Raw genomic sequence first — 19,305 nt, forward strand, 5'->3', positions numbered from 1 at the left:
AGATATACTGCTCATGTTGTGTGCTGAGTGCAACTACAGCCTATCTGAGAAGCTAAAAAGAAGTATATAAAGAAATCTTCATGCTTTCCTGGTTCTCACTACACGTTAATTGTGGAAAATAAGACAGATGCTCCTCTTCTGAGTTAACTCCCCTATTACACTCTCATGCTATCAGATTGACCTGCTGCTCCTGATAGAGCATTACAATAAATAATGTATTGGGAAAATTTGTGTAGTGTTTCAGCTCCAGCACTGAGAAGTGAGGAGAAATTATATCATCCAGTACTAATTACCCTAGCCCATATTTAACCCCCTTGTTGAAGTAAGTGGTAGCAGACTCTTTTGGAGAGAATAACTGAACAAACTGGGATATCTTGTTAATCTAGAAGGGCAGTTCTTCTACATCTTTAACTTAAATACTCTTGTAATTTTAGTATCAGAACATTATAATGACCTTTAAAGATAGAAAAACATGATAATTTAGACATTCAGAAGCCCACATCAAGCTTTTCTCTCTAGATGTTGTTGCTGATATAACACAGACATCTGACAATTCCCAATTGACAATACACTCATGAGGTCAATAGCCAGATGAACAGAACTTACACATCTGGAAAAGTCAGTAGTCATAAAACTACTGAGACGATTAAAACTACTGAGAATTAACACAGCTGGAAAAACAGCCAAGTTTTCAGGTGCACAAACTCTTCTTGTAATTGTGTGTCTGGAAGCACATCAGTTACATCTTCCAAGTCTAATATAAAAAAATGTTTAATCTCTCTTAACATTTTTACTGCCTTTTTACCATAACGGTGTAAGAAATAAAAAGAATACAGTTGTTCATATAAAGTCTTGGTGTTATTTCCAGCAAGGGAGTCAGTCCCGCAGTGTGAAGCACTACTGGTACACGTCCTGGCCGGACCACAAAACCCCCGACAGCGCCCAGCCTCTGCTGCAGCTCATGCTGGACGTGGAACAGGACAGGCTGGAATCCCTGGACAGAGGGCCTGTCGTTGTGCACTGCAGGTAATTGGCCAGCCCTTCTCCTCAGTGACTGCCTAAAGCAAGGCTGCAGCAAATTGCAGCAAATAGCCCTCCTAAAGAATGTGTTTGGGGAAAAACAAAATTTCCCAGCTGCTCTTCATGTTAATTGACTTTTTTAGTGACCAGTAGGCAAAGCATATTGCAAAGCAAGTCGCTTTTGAGGAGCAAGAATCAGGTACAAATTTGGAAACCAAAATACATCAGTACTGCAATTTGTGACCATTTTCACAAAAGCAGTTGGTTGGATATTCAAGATCAAAGTGCTATTCAATACTCAAGAATAGAGCTTTACTCACACAAATTATAATGCACCAGAGGATGACCTTCTAATAATTCAAGTTTAATTCTATTTTATTGCTTTATATTGATTCATTACCCCATGTTGCAATTTAAATAATAGGAAGTAGCACTGGATTTGTTATATTGGTGGAAAGAAGTAGATGAAGCAAAACAGAAAGTAAAAAAAATAAATCAGTGTTTTCTTACTTGGTTTGTCTCATAACAGTGATGACACATCTCTTAAAGTCAGGATAATACTTCTTTCTTTTTTCTAGAAGTACATTAAATCAGGACTTTTCATCTTCAACAACTTTCCAGTTCCATATTTAGGAGATTTAGAAAAATGGAAGACACATTTGAACCACCCATAATTTTTGAAAACTAGAATTTGATGAATAAGCAACTTTCCCAAATTTTATGCAGCTATATTTATCAGGGATTGTCGTTTCCCTAACAATGCAGAAATCTGTGGATAGCTGTTGAGATTGCCCTTTTTGTAGTACAGATCTTCAGTAATGAAGGTCTTCAGAAGAATGGGATGTCTGTCTGAGATGAGTGATATGACAATAAGGTCTGTAAGCATGGGCAGCAATTTATTCATGATTAAAGAGGGATATCATCTCAATTGTGATTAAGATATCATCCCCGTTGTGATTAAAATTCATGGTTCTTCAGTCGCAACTCAGCTATCTATATGTTCACTGTGGTCTACAAATCTCACACTCCATTTTCCAGTCAGACAGTTTCTTCCCTTTTTGTCTGAGTGAAGACATGGACCCAAAATTAGTTTTTAATATTTTCCGCCAATTTTCCTGCCATTTAGCATGAAAGCCATGAGGTGCACTGCATTCTACATTACTTAAGCAAGAAACAGAGTGGGGCAGAGATTCTCAAAATTGTTGAGGCCTCAGGGATTTAAAAACATGCCAAAGTGGCTGTTTGCCAGCAGGCATCACGAAAACCTGGGGAGCTATGGCACCAAGTCCTTCACCATCCTGCAGAATCACAGGAGAGAGAGTTGACTTCATCAGCATGGGTCTAGGTCCTTTTTGCCTCCATGGTTAGAGGTATGGTTAGCAGAACCCCTGTATACTTTGAGGACTTTAAAAAGCCCTACTGAATTTTGGTTTTAGGTTGGTGTCTCCTCCTTTTCAGTACATGTCTCCCTCATCTGCATGGACTGGGCCTGAGAATACTCAGATTTTGTAGTGCTAATGAAACTTGGTTTTCTTACCATACACTTGTATGCAATGTGAAAAAATGTAAGCCTCACAATACCCACAACTGGACTGCAGCAACAGTGCCCACATTCATTTCTCTTTATGAAAGTGAGCTGAGAAGTCATCCTTGCTGGACATGCACCCAGGAACTGTGGGTTGTAGCAATTCCAAGTTTCTTTTTTTTTTTTTCTATTTTCATAGCTATTTAGTGTTTTTCATGTAGTTCCTGGATCTGTGAACTTCATTCTCCTTTTAAATTTTGCTTTTTTTTCAGTGCTGGTATAGGAAGAACTGGATGTTTTATTGCCACAGCCATTGGTTGTCAGCAGTTAAAGGAAGAGGGAGTTGTAGATGCATTGAGCATTGTCTGCCAGCTACGAATGGATCGGTGAGTTCCAGAAGAACCACAAATCAGTCAATGATTCTGAAATAATTACCAAAATGATTTGGTAATAATCAGTAATTCTTCTATAATGATTCTGAAAACATTTTCACAGTTGAATGTTACTGGCTGCAATTGCTTTTGCTGACTTTCATGACCACATTAACTGAATAATCAAGGTAACATATGCATTTAGGTCCTGAATAAGGAATCATATTGTCTTCTGGGTGAAACTTCCATTGAATGAAATGACAACCCTGTAGCTGCTGGGCACTTGCCACTTCTCTTTTCCCCCTCTAAAATTTTCTTCTTGCTGTCTGCATCATCCCATTGGGACATAAGAGAGGTGAGACAATCTGGAGACAAGGGATTTTCTTTGAGCCTGGGTTGACAAAGAAATGCAGGCTCACTGAATGTGTAGCTTCTATGAGCAGTGGAGAAGGACAAATCTGGTGTTGTTGCTATTTCATCAGCTGTGCTGAGGGTCCTTTTGAATTGAGTTGGCAAATTTACTCAGCCTAAGAAAATACCAAGGCATTTGTTCCAGACTTTTCTGAAGTCAGATCAATTCCCTGACTGAATTCGCAGCTTGGGAGCAGGAACAGTGTAAGCCAGCATTGTTGCAGAGTGCTTTGTTTTGTGAAACCATGGCTGAAGAGGGATTTGTGTTTTGAAGGAGGATGTGGGTATTGTGCACAGTGGAAACTGTTGGTTGGGTTGTACTTTTCTTTCTTCTTCTGCTTGGAGAAACAGGATTTTGTATAAAGTAAATAAACAGAACTGTACCAAGAATAGAGGAGTCTCCTCTTCTGCAGTAGGTACAGTTTGTATAATCTCCTTGCAAGTATCTTAACTGCTTCTGACATGTGTGTCTTCTTTAAATGAAAAAATACATAGGGTGCAAATGCTGAAAAATAGCTTAGGTCAAAGGGTTAATACAGAATTTTTCATGTTGTGAAGAGCTCTGAAAGGTACTGGAACCATGAAGTGCAGAAGGACCCGAATCCATATAGTTTACTGTATCTATGGATTATCTCCTCTGCCTTCCCCTCCCGTATGGCTTCATCATACTAGACATTGTAATATGAGCTTTACAGGGCAACATGAACTGCTCAGAGTGTAAAATTCTCCAAGGGGATTTATTGACCTAAAAATCTCAGCAACAAAATAAGAAGGAATAGCTGAGAGAAAAATGCTTACTCTGTTTTAAATTACCAACTGCAAATTTCCAAACCTCTTTTCTGAATATCTATCTGTCTTATTGAGAAAGGTTTGAAGAGTTCTTCCCCATTTTAGTATTTCTATTATGAAAAAATCTTTTTCTTATTGCTTTTACAATCCATTATAGAGAACTGAAAGCAAACTCTGGTTTCAGCTGCCTCTTTTAACATCTCTATTTCAGACATAAAAAAACAACCCAGATTTTCAGCATGATTAACTGACAACACAATTTTATTGAGTGGATCTGCCTAATGAACTTTCTTTTACATATTAGTATCCTAGATAAACTTGGAAAGAGAATGGAAATCTGACCCAAATATAGCATTCATAACAGCAATTTCCATGACACAAAGCTTGTTATAAGAATTGTTAAATATTGTGATTTGTACATTTCTGTAGTTTTTCAAGTTTCAGGCTGTATAGACTATAGAGATCTTGCTTCATATTCGCAGACATTGCCTGAGACAAAGAATATGTCTCTGTTTTAATTTTTAACGACATTTTTCTGGATAAAATTCAGTAACCAAAACCTGTCTTTTCTTGTTGTTTTTTTTTTCCCCCATTGGCCATACTGCAGAATGGATCTCACTGGCCAGGCAGTCAGTTTATAGTCATGATTATTAAGGAAAGCTTAGCAGCCCCTAAGACTACAGTAGCCACTGCCTGCCCTATCAGATCATGGGTCCATAAAGTGGCCAAGAGTCACTGTTACATGGACAAAGCTCAATGAGACTGGCCTCCCCTGCTGTCACAGTGCTGACATGGGGGTCATGGGCAGGTGATGTGTGAGAGAGGGTCATTACACGTGTCATGAAGCTGGCAAAATGAACTTATAACCCACTAGACATGGCTGCAAGAGCTGACTGTGGCCATCATGGTGTTGCACTGCCAGCATGGCCAATGTTAGCAGTGGGGTACAGTCATGAGCAGAGCAGGATCACTGCTGAGGCTGTCTTCCTCATTTATGCTGGCCAGCAGTTTTTTCTTCGTGCATCACATTGCGCTCAAAAAAAAACCCCCAAAAAAACCAAAAAAACCCACCAAAACCAAAAAGAGATTAGGATGGTTTTATCTGACCACCTGGGATCCAGGAACCTGGCTAGGAGGTACACTGAGTGTTTTATCCCTGATATCCTATCTCCACTAAGTTCCTGGCCACTCAGAGCTGTATCTTCCAAACACAAGTTACTACTGGAATGAACACACTCAAGGATGTCCACTCATGTGGAGTTTTTATCACATGGGTCCATGACCACATTTCTACCAAAGTGAATCGAGCAATAGGAAGAAGAAAAGAGCTGACTTGAGAGACTCACAAGTAATGTTGCAGTGACTTACCAATGCATTCCTATTGCCCAGCGTGTTCAATAAAAACCAAACAAGCACCCAGACAAATTGCATATGGTGGCAGAAAGTCATGCTGGAAAATAGTTTAATTAATGGCCCATGTAACTCTCCCTGGAAACAGTTTTAAATAAGTGGTCCAGCAGGGATTGAGACAGGACAGAGCTGTTCCTAGGCAGGGTAGGTCCAGGTACCACTTCCTTCTTAGCTGTTTAGTGTAAGTTAAGGGGTGAATGGATCTGACAGTAATATGAGAAAATGGACAATCCACTCAAAATATTGGCCCAGGATGTAAATACAGCCATGGTCTGTGTGAATTTGTAAAAAGACAGACCCACAGGTCTGCTCAGCTTGCTTTTTTTTCCCAGTTCATTTTTTATATTTTGCAACAGAAACAGGAAATGTTTGATGTGAGGCATCTTCAAGACTTACTGTGACATCGAGAAACTTTGCACATTCTTAACCTTAAAGGCACATTCTTGGAATGACATCCGATAACTTTGCTCTTGGCTCCTCAGACAGGATGAAAAGAGTTTCCAGTCTGCGTCAATTCATTGTTTAAGTGTTTTGACTAATGGCCTCAGGTTAAAAAAAAATAATCCCAAACCCTGCATCACATTAATTCTGGAGCAGACTGCATGCAGCTGCACTAGCAGCAAGCCAGAGGGCAGGGTAAAGGACCTTTTATGCACTCATTGCTACCCGAGCAAAGATGGTCACAATCCCTGAGCCCTCGGGATACCAGGGTCTGTTTCTTCCAAGCAACAGCCCAAAGAGTCTCAGAGGCAGAGAGCCCAGCAGCTCACAGAGTAGCTGGCAGTGCAGGCTAGCAAATAGACAGAGGGTGCACACCCACAGGTGCTGTAGTTGTGGCCACATCCCTTCTGGACACTAGGGACACAGGAGAGGAAACCTCCCTCCTTGAACAAATTTCCTCCTGAAACGCTCTTCCACACAGACATTTCCATAAACCAGTGTCTTGGGATCACAGATAATTCCCTGCTATTAAATGTGAGCCTTGCATGAGAATGAAGGTAAGAAGGACTTGGGATATTGATAGATGCAAAATTGACCAGGAGCTGGCAGTGTGCGCTTAGAGCCCAGAAAAGCAAGTGTATCTTGGGCTGCATCCAAAGCAGTGTGGCCAGCAGGTCCAAGGAGGGGATTCTGGCCCTCTGCTCTGCTCTGGTGAGACCCCACCTGGAGTGCTGCATCCAGCTTTGGGCTCCCCAGGGACAAAAAAGGCATGGGCCTGCTACAGTGAATCCAGAGAAGGGACATGAAAATGGTCAGAGGGACAGAACACCTCTCCTGTGAAGAAAGTCTGAGAGAGGAGGGGCTGTTCATCCTTGAGAAGGATCTGGGGACATGTTTTTGCTGCATTTCAATATGAAAGGGGGCTTATAAGAAAGACAGAGAAAGCCTTTCTACCAGGGTCTGTAATAATAGGACAAGAGATAATGACTTTAAACTTAGAGAGAGTAAATTCAGATCAGATATTAGGAAGAAATTCTTTGCCTTCCCATCCCTAGAAGTGTTTAAAGCTAGGTTGGATAGGACTCTGAGCAACCTCATCTTAGGGGAAGATATCCCTGCCCATGGCAGGGGGTTTGGAAGTAGGTACTCTTTAAGGTCCCTGCCAATCCAAACCATTTTGTGGTACTGTGGCTCAATAAATCCTGTGTATAATGGCACTGACAAGGCTAAGTAGTCTAAACTTCTGAGTAAGACTCCTATGCCCTTAAGCTGGCAGAGATATGGACTGTTGGCCCATACAAGGTTCAGAAGCATCATAACCCCTGAATTGTGCCTGCTAACACAGGGCAGACACCATGGTGCTGGACTCAGCCCCACAGTCTGACACGCTTTCCTGGGGTTTTTTAGCACTGAAGAGGAAGGAGCGAGGATCACAACCACAAACAGCCTAGTGTAGCCAAAATTGTTTTAAATTGCCCTTTCTGCTAAGTCCTTTTCTCTGGTTGTGTTCCCTTCTCCCACCCCTTGTACACAGCAGATCTAACCTGGGAAGTGCACTCCCTTAGAGAACATCTTGGGGGAACATTGATGAGGAAGGCAGGGAGGGAAGCTGTTTGGGAAGGGGCTGCGTGGGCAGAGCAGGATGCAGCAGCAAGGAGGAAGGAAGGAGACTAGGCAGCACAGAGGACCAGAGCAAAGCCCTCCCATCACCTTTAGTATCCCGCTGCATCTCCAGGCAGGGGACAAGCACAGAGGAAAGCAGCTGAAGGCAAAAGGCAGCCAAGAGTTATGAATTTGTGGATGTCTTTGTTGGCAAAACTACGAGTGCTTCATTTTGGGCTGGATGGGACCATTTAATAGCCTGTGATTTTCTTCCTAGGAATAGCATATTATAAATAGCCATGTGGCTCACTAAAAGATGTTCTATATTTGCCTGATCTCATTGGAGGAACACAGACTGCTGCTCACTTGCTTAAAGAAGTACATACTATTTTAATTATGATTTTCCTGCCATAGCCATTTAGCCATCCAGAAGCACTGAAGAAAATAAAAGGACCTTGTGGTTGTAGATAACCTTCTCTAATACTGAAGAACAATACTTGTTGTGGAAGTTTTACCATTTTTCAAATAGCTTGGTATAGCAGTACTACATTTGTTGTTAGGGATCTCATGAGATTTTCAGACCTGCTCCTGCAAGATATCTGGTTTCCAACAGTGCTCTGGATCCAAATACCTCACAAATTTAAATGTTTGAATGAACTGAAGCCAGATGTGACACACATCTTAATGTCTTCATTCTCACTAAGGCCATTTGGTCTTTCATCATTCTAAAGGTAACTAGCTGCTCCAGGTGCACAGAGGATGAACCAAGGACTTGTTTCTAAAAGCAGAGTAGATAGCTTTGAATACCCTGGCAGATGAGATAATAGAAGTGGTATAAAGTAAACTTGAGGCCTTGCTCCATGAGAAGGGAGACCTTGAGTGAGTACCTCAGTGTTAACAGAAAGAGTTTCACTTTAATTTCAGAGCTAAATGGTAACACTTCTACCTCCTGTAGGACATCTCCTTCCTATCGCACTGTAACCAGTACTGGAGATGTGGGACTTGATCCTCATACTTAGACCTGAAGAATTAATTGTTACCTGGTGAATGTATAAGAAGTAGGTATTTAGTCCAAGCTGGCTGCAAGTAGTTCTTTTTATGGTTAAGTTCAACTCTTTTGCATTGTTGGTGGTGAAATGATTCACCGCTGTAAAATTTTGTAGGTGGTGGCTGTTCGGACAGGATGCATTGTAGGCGTTAGAAAGAGGACAGGAAGAGCTGTTCCCTGCACAGGCCATCTGCAGGTCACAGAAGGTTACATTTTTAGTGAAGGACAAAAAATGAAAGGCCAGATTCTGTATACTTCCTTGCTCCATCAGTGGTAATGCTGCATCCATGTATCTGGCCTTCCTTGCCCAAGTGATAGAGCAAAATTCTCTTTGAATATACTGAATTTGAAATGTAGGTTTTAACACTGTAGATTCCACATGTTTTCTTCTCTAATTCTTACTCTGATGGAATTGGGAATTCTTCATGTTGGGCATGTCCTGGATGCCATAAGCTGTGAAGAAAGTAATTCTGCTCTGACAAGTATCTCCCACTTACTCAAACAAATTGTAAATCAAAAACTGAGAAAAGGGCTTGTGGGGGTCATGGGGCTGGCAGGAGCTGGAGGGTGTTGCATTCTTAAGAAATAAGATTTCAGTGCAGTTTGTTTCCTTTCCAGGGGTGGAATGGTTCAGACCAGCGAGCAGTATGAATTTGTGCACCATGCACTGAGTCTGTATGAAAGCAGACTTTCTGCAGAAGCTGTCCAGTGAAGCCGAAGAGGGTAAAACCAAATGTCAATCTCTTGAGGTAATTTGTTTCATTACCTACCAGCAGCTTCTTCAAGAAGTTTACTGCAGTGGGAAAGACGGCTTTGAGGCCAACTTCTGATAGGATTATGGATGGTTTGGCAAAAGCACAGAGATTGCTGGACCCTCACTCTGTATGAATGTATTGCGAGCTTCCCAAAAATGATTTATAAAGAAGGTACTGTACTGAAATTACACATGGATTCTGTGTATGTATCTAAAGGTGGGTTTAATTCTGTAATGCTGATATCTGCCATATGGAATGTATGTATGTGCTACTGCTGCAGTCAGATGGACATTGGGACTTCTACAGAAGAAATGTTTAACAAGTGTATAAAAGCTTTGACGTTTGCAAACTGTCTTGTGAATGGACTGTCAACTGTACTGTAAAGTGCTATTACTGATTATGTGGTGAGCTTGTTTCTTGGCCACATAATATTCTTGCTGCTAAAATTGCAAGTGTTCAACTATGGATTAAAAAAAGGAGATAATAAAAAATTTTAAAATCTTGTTTTTGAAAATATTCAAAAGCAGTTAACATTTTATATGGAAATATATGTTCTTCATCCTATTAACTATTAAATGTGTACTTACTGTAGGTCTTACAGAGCAGTTGCAGAGCACAATGTCTGTTGTTCAGTGTGTATGTATTTACCCTAAACTGTTGATTGTCTTAGAACATGCTTCTGCTACAGACCTGAATCCAGTGTATTTGTAAATTGTGTAAGTCATTCTACTTTTAAAAGAAACTTTGTAGCATATATTAAATGGTAAGGATTTTAAATATTGGTCTGTCTTTTATTGACACAGAAATTTTTGCATATGTTGTTTATCTGCTCTATTTCTTTCAGTAAGAGATAGATGCCTTTAGTGATATGGACTCTTCCATGACAGGTTATACAAGAAAGAAAATGCTGCTATGACTGTTTCCTTTATTGCTCAGTAAAAGTTTGTTTTTAAGAGATATGCGAAGTTGGCATTATGGCTTACAGCACTGGGAAGTCTGTTTACAGGGTGTAATGAGTTTTTAATGCAGTGATGTTGACTTTGCTTCATACTGCTAATAAATTACCCTTAATATAAAATATTAACTGAAGTCTCTGTTCTTGCGTAGAGTAGTTAATGCACACACACTCTTGTACCCCTATAAACAGGCTCAGTCCAGCACAATTTGGACAGCCTCCACCATGGCTTCAGACCACTTGGGAACCAATCCAGAGGGCACAGGCAATCCCCAGCTGACATGGAGCAAGGTGCACCACCTGATGGAAAGGCAAACCCAGCATCACTTGATTCCTCAGGGGGAGTTTCTGTAAGACCTGGTACAGATGCCAGAGCTTTGCCTCCTCCTCTTCCCCTTCCTCCCCACCCTCCACTTGGCTTTTAGAACTTGTAGAGTTAGAAATATATTGAGATCTTGCTTGATTGTGTATAGTTACAAAAAATACATGTTTTTCCTTGGCTAATATAGAACATACTTAGTCAGCACCGTCCAGGTGACCTGTAGATTTGTAATAGTTCACATGCAACACATTACACAAAAGTATGATCCCCTTTCTTTTAGTCTAAAGAGATTCAATAAAATCTCTTTTAATTTCCTAGGTGCTTGAAAACTTCTCTTTTGCTTGTATTTTTCCAAAATAAACCAACTAGTAAACTGAAGAATCATATTAAAAGGACAAAGTACTGTAAAACCCCCCAAAACAATTGAATAGAAGGAAGTGCTCGTCACTGACTTTTTCCCCCGTGAAGGCACATTTCCTTCCTAGCCTTCGCTTCACTTATCTGAGGTGGGTTTTTTTAAGAGAAGCATGGGGAGTTGCTAGAGGGAAAATGGATTCTTTATTTCACGTCCTGGTTTCTACCTGTCTTGCCTTGACATTCTCAGGTAAGTGTCTCTCCCCACTTCCCCTCTGCTGAATTGCTCTTTCTGCCACTGAGCAGATCCCTCCGGCACAGCCGGTGACTTAAAAAAACCGAGTCACCTCTTCTCTGGGCTTCATACCAGAGGAATGAGGGCAGGGCCAACACAGCCCATTCTGTTTAGATTCCTTTCCAAAGGAAAATAAACTGCCTTCTTTGCTGGAAATACATCTTCTTTTTTTTAAGAAGATCTTCTGATAGACAATCCAGGAGCTGAGTTTTTGGGACAAATGCTTCAGACAGGAGATGACTGTCTTTTATTCATACTTTATGAAACTTCAGAGACAAGAACTTTCTATAATGCTTAGTTAGAAAATTCCCAGGTCTGTAAAAACAGGGGAATGACAATATCAATTGAGGGAAATAAATACACATTTGGTTTAGCACTTGGTAACTAATGGGGCTGGAAATGTTTGAGCAACTGAGATTAAAAACAAAGAACAACCTAAACATGATATGGCAGGGAGGCTGCATTTGAAATAACCAGTTCTGTGTTCTGTAACAAGTATGCATTTTGCATTGGTAGCTTTGTGGGGTTTTGATTAATACACTGTAATTTTTTTCATTTGAGTAGCTGGTGTTGATCTTTAAGTGTGGTGACACAGAGAGCTAATCTTACGTGAATTGGAATGGTCACAAAGCTAACAGCTAGAGACTTTGGAATAAATCCAGTAAAACAGATGTGCTTCCTACCAGTAAAGAACCTCCATTCCTGTAACACAGGCATTGAGAGATTCATCAATTTATGAATATCCTCCTACATTTTCCTCAGAAACATTATGAATTTTACTAAAACAACTTTTAGGCAGTAAATTATATTTTTAAAAGTCTGTGTTGTAAAACTGAAACAGAGACTGAGAATTCATGTGGACATGTTTGCTTTCCAGCAGGGGAAATGAGGGACTGGTGTTTGAATTTAATAGTTCTTGGATTTTTTTTATATCCATTTTAATTTTTTCTTATTTTTATGTATAATGAAGGTCAAGATAACCTTGCCACAATAGCTTGGGGTTTTGCATTTTCATTATTTATGTTACCAGCACATGCATCACGTGGGTGTTGTGTTTGGAGGGTTTTTTTAAAATAGGTTAAACGTATGGAAGTTTCATGAAAAGTTCAACGCACACAAAGTGGGAAGAGAAATTTATTTGCTGATGTATTTTAAATCATTGATAATTTGCTTTTTGTCAAGTAAATGTGTAATCAATCGTATTTTTCTGGAATTTTCCTTTTCCAGAAGGGTTTCTGATTATCCATGTCCAGAAACAGCAGTGTCTTTCAGAAAAGAGAGGAGTCATTATGGAAAAGTGCAATATGACTGACCTGAACCAGAAGTGGCAGTGGATGGCAGATGACAGGCTCCTCCATGTGAAGTCTGCCCAGTGCCTGAGCATCTCCACACGCTCTGCTCTGTCATCTCGCAGCATCACCGTCGATTGTCCCCAGGCAGTCAGGTGGAATTGCCATGAGGATGGGCTCCTGAAGGTGGCCAACAGCTCCCTTTTCCTCACAAAACAAGGTCAGAAGGTCATGGCCAAGCGGAGTAAAAAATACCTTCATACATGGATGCAGCTAAAAGCCAGCGAGACGGGAAAGCCTGTTTATGTAAATCTGTGCTCAAAGCAAGGTGAGTTATTCCTTCAAGAAAATATCCTGGGAGTTTTGGTAAAAAAAATTTCTCTGTTATGCTAACTCAAATGTGAAAAATTATGATATTTTATTCATACAGAAGAATGTTTTTCACAGTTGAAAAGCATTTTGAGAACTATTAAAGAACAGCTGAGATGAGTGCTGCCTTTCTCACAAGTGGTAAAGTTTTTAATCTACTTTATATTTTCAGGATGTCTCTCGTTTTGTCTACTCCCAATCTTTGGATCAATGAGCTTATATGTAACCTCAGCTCACTATTAGTGTGTCATTTCCTTTTTCCATTTCTAAACTATGGGTACTGATTCCTAGTACTTTTTAAAAATGCAGATGCAAAGAAGTTCCCCCCCCCATTCATTTTATCATACAAATACAGATCCAATCTGTCAAGAGCAAAAAGACATCTGAAAATCAAACACAATTCTTTCTCTGATTAACCTAAATGCATTATTAGAACAGTCATGGCTTACACATTTGCATGTTTACTCAGTGTAATTTTGCTCTTAGACGCCACATACATGAGAGCACTCAAAATCCTGAGAATAATGAACTGAATTGAAAGTCTCAGAAATTCTTGGAATAGTACCTTGAAATGCAAAGGTCTGTGCACATACCTACAGACATACAGATATACCTACAGTATATCTGTGCAGTTGCGGGTTTCCATATCCATGACAAAATGGAAGGTACAGTGGTTGGAATACTGCTTGATAATGCTTTCTTTAATGTCCCATTGTTGATCTTTCCTGGCAAAGATGTTGATATTGTTCTTGTGCAGTATTAAGCAATTCTTCACAGTAAATAAGAACAACCTACAGACATCTTTTTAGAGTTAACTCTTGTCTTTACAGGGTTAAAAAAAGTTTTATGACTCAAAACTGTTGCATATGTCCAAGTTTTCAGAATGTTTAAACCAAATCCTCATTCTTTCTAAACTCCTAGTTATTGTAAGGCAGGGTACCATTTTTCAGCAAATTTGCACTTGCAGAACTCTGCTCATAGGACCAGGACTACTCACCTGAGTGGAGGCATGAAAGGATAGCTTGCAGAACCAGGGAATGGAAAAGTGGCCATGGTGCTATCCCAGCCCTCACATATATGTTAGAGATTAAAAAAGCAAAATCATTTGAAGTCCTGTGGGATGCAAATGGCTTGCATATTCAAAGACACTATGAATAGTTCAGATGAGGTGCACAGGTAGTGTTATTTCCTTTGGATGGAGTGTAGCCTAACAAAGTTAAAGTAACCTTACACACTTTTCTTAACCATCCCCAGAGGAGAAGCAATTTAAGACCAATAAGTACTAAGACAATTGTCATGGATATTAAAGCACCTTCTCATTTTTTTACTGTGTTCAGTTCTTAAATGAATTTGCCTTGATTTTCCTGAAATTCTCTCCCTAGACAGGCCTGTAAATCCTTTCTAAGAGTGTTACTTACCTTATTTTTGACAGCTCTGGGAAGCTCTGCTGAAAAACCAACAAAATATTGTAATCCTCAATACCCAACTAAGAATTTTAGGAATATAAAAAGCTCATAAAGTGGAAGTACTGTTAAGAGAATAATTTTCCAAATAGTAGTAAGTACTGTGATAATATCTAATGCCCCCAGTTCTGGTCATGGCATCCATATGCATGTGAAAATCTTCGATGCTAAAAGTGTAAAATTAGTCTTCCAAGAACATCTATCTGCTTTCAGTACAAGCAGAAGTGGATCAGCCTAAAATAACATATTTTGTCTATATTTAGCTAAGGTAGTAAAAATTGAGCAAAATCTTTGGAGCTGAAATGGCTGTAAGTTTTTCTCCTCCTGACTAAGACCACATTTTGCTATAATTTACCCTCTATTTTCACAGTACTCATAAAAAGAGTTCTCTTTTGGCATAGGATTAGCTCACTGAATTGCACCCAAACATCACCCCAGATAGAGTAGAAGCTCCAAACCCAATAACTGAACTACCTTTTATTCTGGACCTTACTCAAACATCAAACATTATTTTTCTGAGCCTGGGGAAAGTCTGAGCTTGGATTTGGATTTGGATTTCAAATCATCCATCTGAGATGCGTTTGGATTTACAGGTTTTGTAACAGTCCTGACCTAAATGACTGTTTGTGGAAACCAGGATCAGTTTGGGAATGTAACCCCTCTCTGCTCACGCAGAGGTAATTCCAAATCTAGCAGCAAACAGTCCTTCTCACACGAACTCATGTTTGAATCTGGCCTCCAGCTGAAATAGCTAACATGAAGAATGGTCATAAGGTATTAATATCCCTTGAGAAAGTGAGACTTCATTTCCCACCAAATTCATGAGGACATTGTGGACAAAGAGAGAAAAAATCTCTGTAATGCTAAAGCCTTCTTTTTACCAGCCCACTGTTGGGTTCAGATCTTCTCTAAGCTCAGAAACCAGGAGAAGGAGCAGGAATGGAAACAGGCAACAGGAAAAGATGGGGCAGTTGAAGAGGTAGAAGGCAGGATTACTGAAAAAGAACAAAGAATGTTGCATGTAAATAACACTTGTGGAACAAATGTCCACCATTAATGCTGACAGACTAACACTGATGTCACTCCTGAGCTGCATAAGTAATTCTTCCAAGGTTCTTTTGTTCTGGGTAGGTTAATTTCAATAAAATATCCAATTAAGAACAGATGCAATGCTATGTGGCATCTTGAATATTACCAGCAAACCTCAAAACCACTGCCAACCAAAAATTATTCACTAAGCAGGGAATTACTTCAAATGAGTAGACACAAGGCCAAGCTGTATGCTGCAGTTATGCACTGAGCTCTAGAGACTGTCACACAGGCTGTAGAGCAGTCTGGATACAGAAGGTGACAGTAACAGTTTTGTAATATGATGTTCTTCATTGCATTTCTCTTCTATCATATCATACATAGTAGGGACAACCCCAGAGCTGTGAATATCAAGGCATTCAAAAAGAGTAGCTGATTTTGTGGAGGGTTTACTTACAGCTGTGGGCCAAGCACTGAAGAACCATAGATCTACAAAGATATAAAACATGTTGGATAAGGAATTCAAATAACAACTTGAACATCTTTCTATCTCGTTTGTTTCCAGCCTGAAATAGACAAAATACCAGATACCAGGTATGAGCTGAAGTCTGATGTGCCATCTGATGTTCATGCTGTTCCTTCCCCCTTTTCTAGCCTCAGTTCTTGTCTGGGATCATTTCTTTCACATAAGCTTCTCTCTTCTTCTTATCCCCCTTTCAGTTTAGCTGCTTCATAATCAGAACTTCAGCTAATTAAGTTCACATCCCACTGCAGATGCTTCAGTGGCTGAGATGGAGCACAGAAGAGACCAGAGCAGTGCACACTCCAAGCGTGCTCTGAGCCACTGGAGCAGCAGTAGCAACTGCAGAACATGGCAAGGGAAGACACAGGCTTCTTCTTGGGACTCTTGGGAAGGTGGAAAAGCACCAAAGAAAGATGGCAGAAGCACAGAAAAGGCAGAAACGCTTACCTATTTTTGAAATAATGTAAATTAAATATCTTTAGGCTTTAAGCTTTCCACACTTTTAGTGTTTGTAGATACTGCAATAATCCATACATAAGTTCACTATCAGTTGTAATTTTTTGTGTGTGGAACTTTTACAATTTTCTTCAGGATAAATTAGAACAGTGATAAACAATATTTTCATTCCATCTTTAAGTTGACCCAAAATATTTTTTCCTAAAATACATTTACTGAAATTCATTTTAATCTCTCCAAGTTATTTTATAGGGTTTTCTAAGTATAAGATTTTGCTAACACATATGTGAACCCATGAAAGATCAAAAATTACTTGAATCTTGTTTCTTGGGTCAAAGAAATACAGGGTTAACCACTTCTGCTGAGCTTCACCTAGTTAAGGAGAGGCATCAATGTCAGATCCTTGGACATAATTTCAAGACTGTACAAAATCCAATAGTATACTGATGGAAGCTCAGAGATAAATATGGGTTTAGATTTTCTAAAAAGAAAGGGAGAAATCTGCAGTGCAGCCTAGGTCCTTGGGTTTTGTAAATTTTTAAAGCCTCAATGAGCCATAGCACAAAGAATATAGAACAAAACCAGCTCAGTTACTTTCACAGGGGAAAAAAATGGAACAATAGGCACAGTTTCCCAGAGCAATCAGGCATGTCCTGCTTTATGATTTCATCTGCTAGTGCTAACAACTTTACCGGTATTTTTCATTATTTACATTCTCTCTATTTTGTGTGGACCTTCATGTGGGTTTGAACTTTCAGGTGTCTAAATGTAGGTGTCTGAAGGAAGGGATTATTTCACTTACCTCAACAAGGTGCTTTTTGTCATTTGAGATGCTCTACAATATTCCACATGATCTGTGGCTGCCAGCCCAGAAAGATACAGGTCTCCCATAAGTGTTATGAGAGCCTGGGCAGATGCCTCAGGTGCCCCAGGGCAGTTCAGATTCCACTAGGTTTAGGCAGCTGAACCAAGACCTAGATGTAATTCCTGCATGGCTGAGCTCTCTTCAGTAGAGGTGTAATCCATGGAGTTAGTGAAATCTAGATGCCTCTTCCAGCGACCAAAAATCCACTTCAGGGTAAGCTGGAACTACTCATAGTGTCAGAAATAGGGCTGGTACAGCAATGGTATTGTTATCATAGTTATATGGATGTTCTGCTACCATTGATGCTAAAAGAACCTTTCAGTGGCTACTTCAGCATTTCAAAAACAAGCAAGTAAAACAGCAGCTCAGGATTAGACTGGAGTTGGGAGACATTCAACCTCTCTGACATAAGATACAAATGATAACTAACTTCTACAACATCCAAATAAAGGAAGAAAAAATTTTTAAGCAGCACAGATGTTGCAGGTTTTAAAAGTCATGTTGAATGGGAAAGTAAGGACGTTCAGAGAATTTTGTTTTTCTTTCATACCCCAACATACAACAGAAATCTGAATTATGCTTCTTTTATTTACAAGTAGTTAGGTAAAAAGATAATTCATTTTGTCCTGCACATAAGAGATCTTTAACACCCCCTTCTTGTTTCAAGTCTTGCAGAGAGTTAGATGCAGTTTTATGGAGTATTTTGTATCTCATACACTAAATATCTGATTCAATTATGTTTCACTAGCAGTTCAGCCTTACTTTTCTGAAACTGCGCTCTAATAGAGTAGGCAGATCAGTACAATGTGAGCTATTTCAGAAAGCTGCACTGTGCCAGCTCAGCTAAGGCTGAAAGCACCACTGTAGGGTTCTCAGCTCTTGACAACTAACCAGCACTTTTGCTGTTCCTACATGGAAATGTATGGCAGTCCCTTCCTTGCCTGCTGCTGTGTGGGTGGATGGGGTTTGCAGTACACTCTGTGGATGAAATATGCACTTAGTCAGAACATCATCATTTCTCCTGGGTGTGCTGCTGATTATTACAATATTATGTTCACACACTGTATATCATGCAGCCACTAGTGATCAATAACAGTGTCAGTGCTGCTGTCCTGTTCCCAAGAACAGTTTTATGACCGATTTCCAAAGATGCTTCTGGAATAATGCCAAACACATCTGAAAAATACCACTGTTGAGATTTCTGTGTACTTCACAATGTCCAGAGAGAAGGTGAGTTTTTTCTGGTTAAAAAATTTGGAACTCAAGTTGTGTAGAAATGTGCTACATGGGCCTTATAGTATGCAATTTTCTTTTTTAAGTACTACTGAAAAAGGGATGTGAGGGTCCTTATGCTAGGATCACAATAGTGGCTTTACTTAGAATATAAACATGAATTCTGACTTTCTTAAAGTGGGTAACAGATGTGAACCCCATAAGTCAGTCCAGTGTAGGATATACGGAAAACACTGGTACAAATATCTGAAGTTCCAGTATGGCATAGTTCTGTACACAAGTCACTTCTACCCACAGGTTACAGGTTAACAGACTGAAACCAGTAATTTCTGGGAAAGATCCTTTAGCTCGAAACCCAGAATAGCCTGAAGCTTATTAACATGAAAGGTTGGGTCATGCAGTGACCAAATGCTTGTTCATGGGATCTCTGTGCGATAGTGGAACTTTTCTGAGGACCAAGTGTTTTGCTTCCAGCACTGTTGAGATCTCCCCTCAGCTCCTGCACCAAGAATGCCAGATATTCCCTGGCTGCTGAGTCCCAAAAATGTCACTGGCAGCACCAGCTTCCTTTTATGGAGGAGCAGCTTTCCTAAAGCACAATTGCACTGGAATGCAAATGCCTTCCTGCTGGAATCACTGCTATTTTTCCGTAAATTAAGCTAAGATTTTTTTGTGTGTGTGTTTTCATGTTGGGTGTGTAAATATATACTTAGAAACCCAAATGTGTGGGGTTTTTCTCTAAGAGATTGCTGACTGCAGATATACCCTCTTTTTGCTGTC

At 39.9% G+C, this 19,305-nt stretch overlaps 2 protein-coding genes across 5 annotated transcripts in view; both read left to right on the forward strand.

The window, feature by feature from the left end:
* The window catches only part of PTPRR (protein tyrosine phosphatase receptor type R), a 140,089-nt gene extending 129,633 nt beyond the window's left edge, over nt 1-10,456 (forward strand). The window contains exons 12-14 of the mRNA XM_074539732.1: nt 869-1,026; nt 2,818-2,931; nt 9,236-10,456. Coding sequence (XP_074395833.1) covers nt 869-1,026; nt 2,818-2,931; nt 9,236-9,329 — 366 coding nt within the window. The 3' untranslated portion in view covers nt 9,330-10,456. The remainder of the gene's footprint in view (nt 1-868; nt 1,027-2,817; nt 2,932-9,235) is intronic.
* A 662-nt stretch (nt 10,457-11,118) lies between these two features.
* Nucleotides 11,119-19,305, forward strand: part of PTPRB (protein tyrosine phosphatase receptor type B) — a 62,572-nt gene continuing 54,385 nt past the window's right edge. For all 4 annotated transcript variants that reach the window (XR_012580068.1, XM_074539729.1, XM_026797308.2 and 1 more), the window contains exons 1-2: nt 11,119-11,253; nt 12,526-12,915. Coding sequence is in view for 3 of the 4 variants with exons in the window: in XM_074539729.1 (XP_074395830.1) it covers nt 11,199-11,253; nt 12,526-12,915 (445 nt within the window). In the remaining variant the exon portion in view is untranslated. The remainder of the gene's footprint in view (nt 11,254-12,525; nt 12,916-19,305) is intronic.

This window comes from Zonotrichia albicollis, chromosome 4 (assembly GCF_047830755.1).
Source record: "Zonotrichia albicollis isolate bZonAlb1 chromosome 4, bZonAlb1.hap1, whole genome shotgun sequence".
Classification (NCBI taxonomy): domain Eukaryota; kingdom Metazoa; phylum Chordata; class Aves; order Passeriformes; family Passerellidae; genus Zonotrichia; species Zonotrichia albicollis.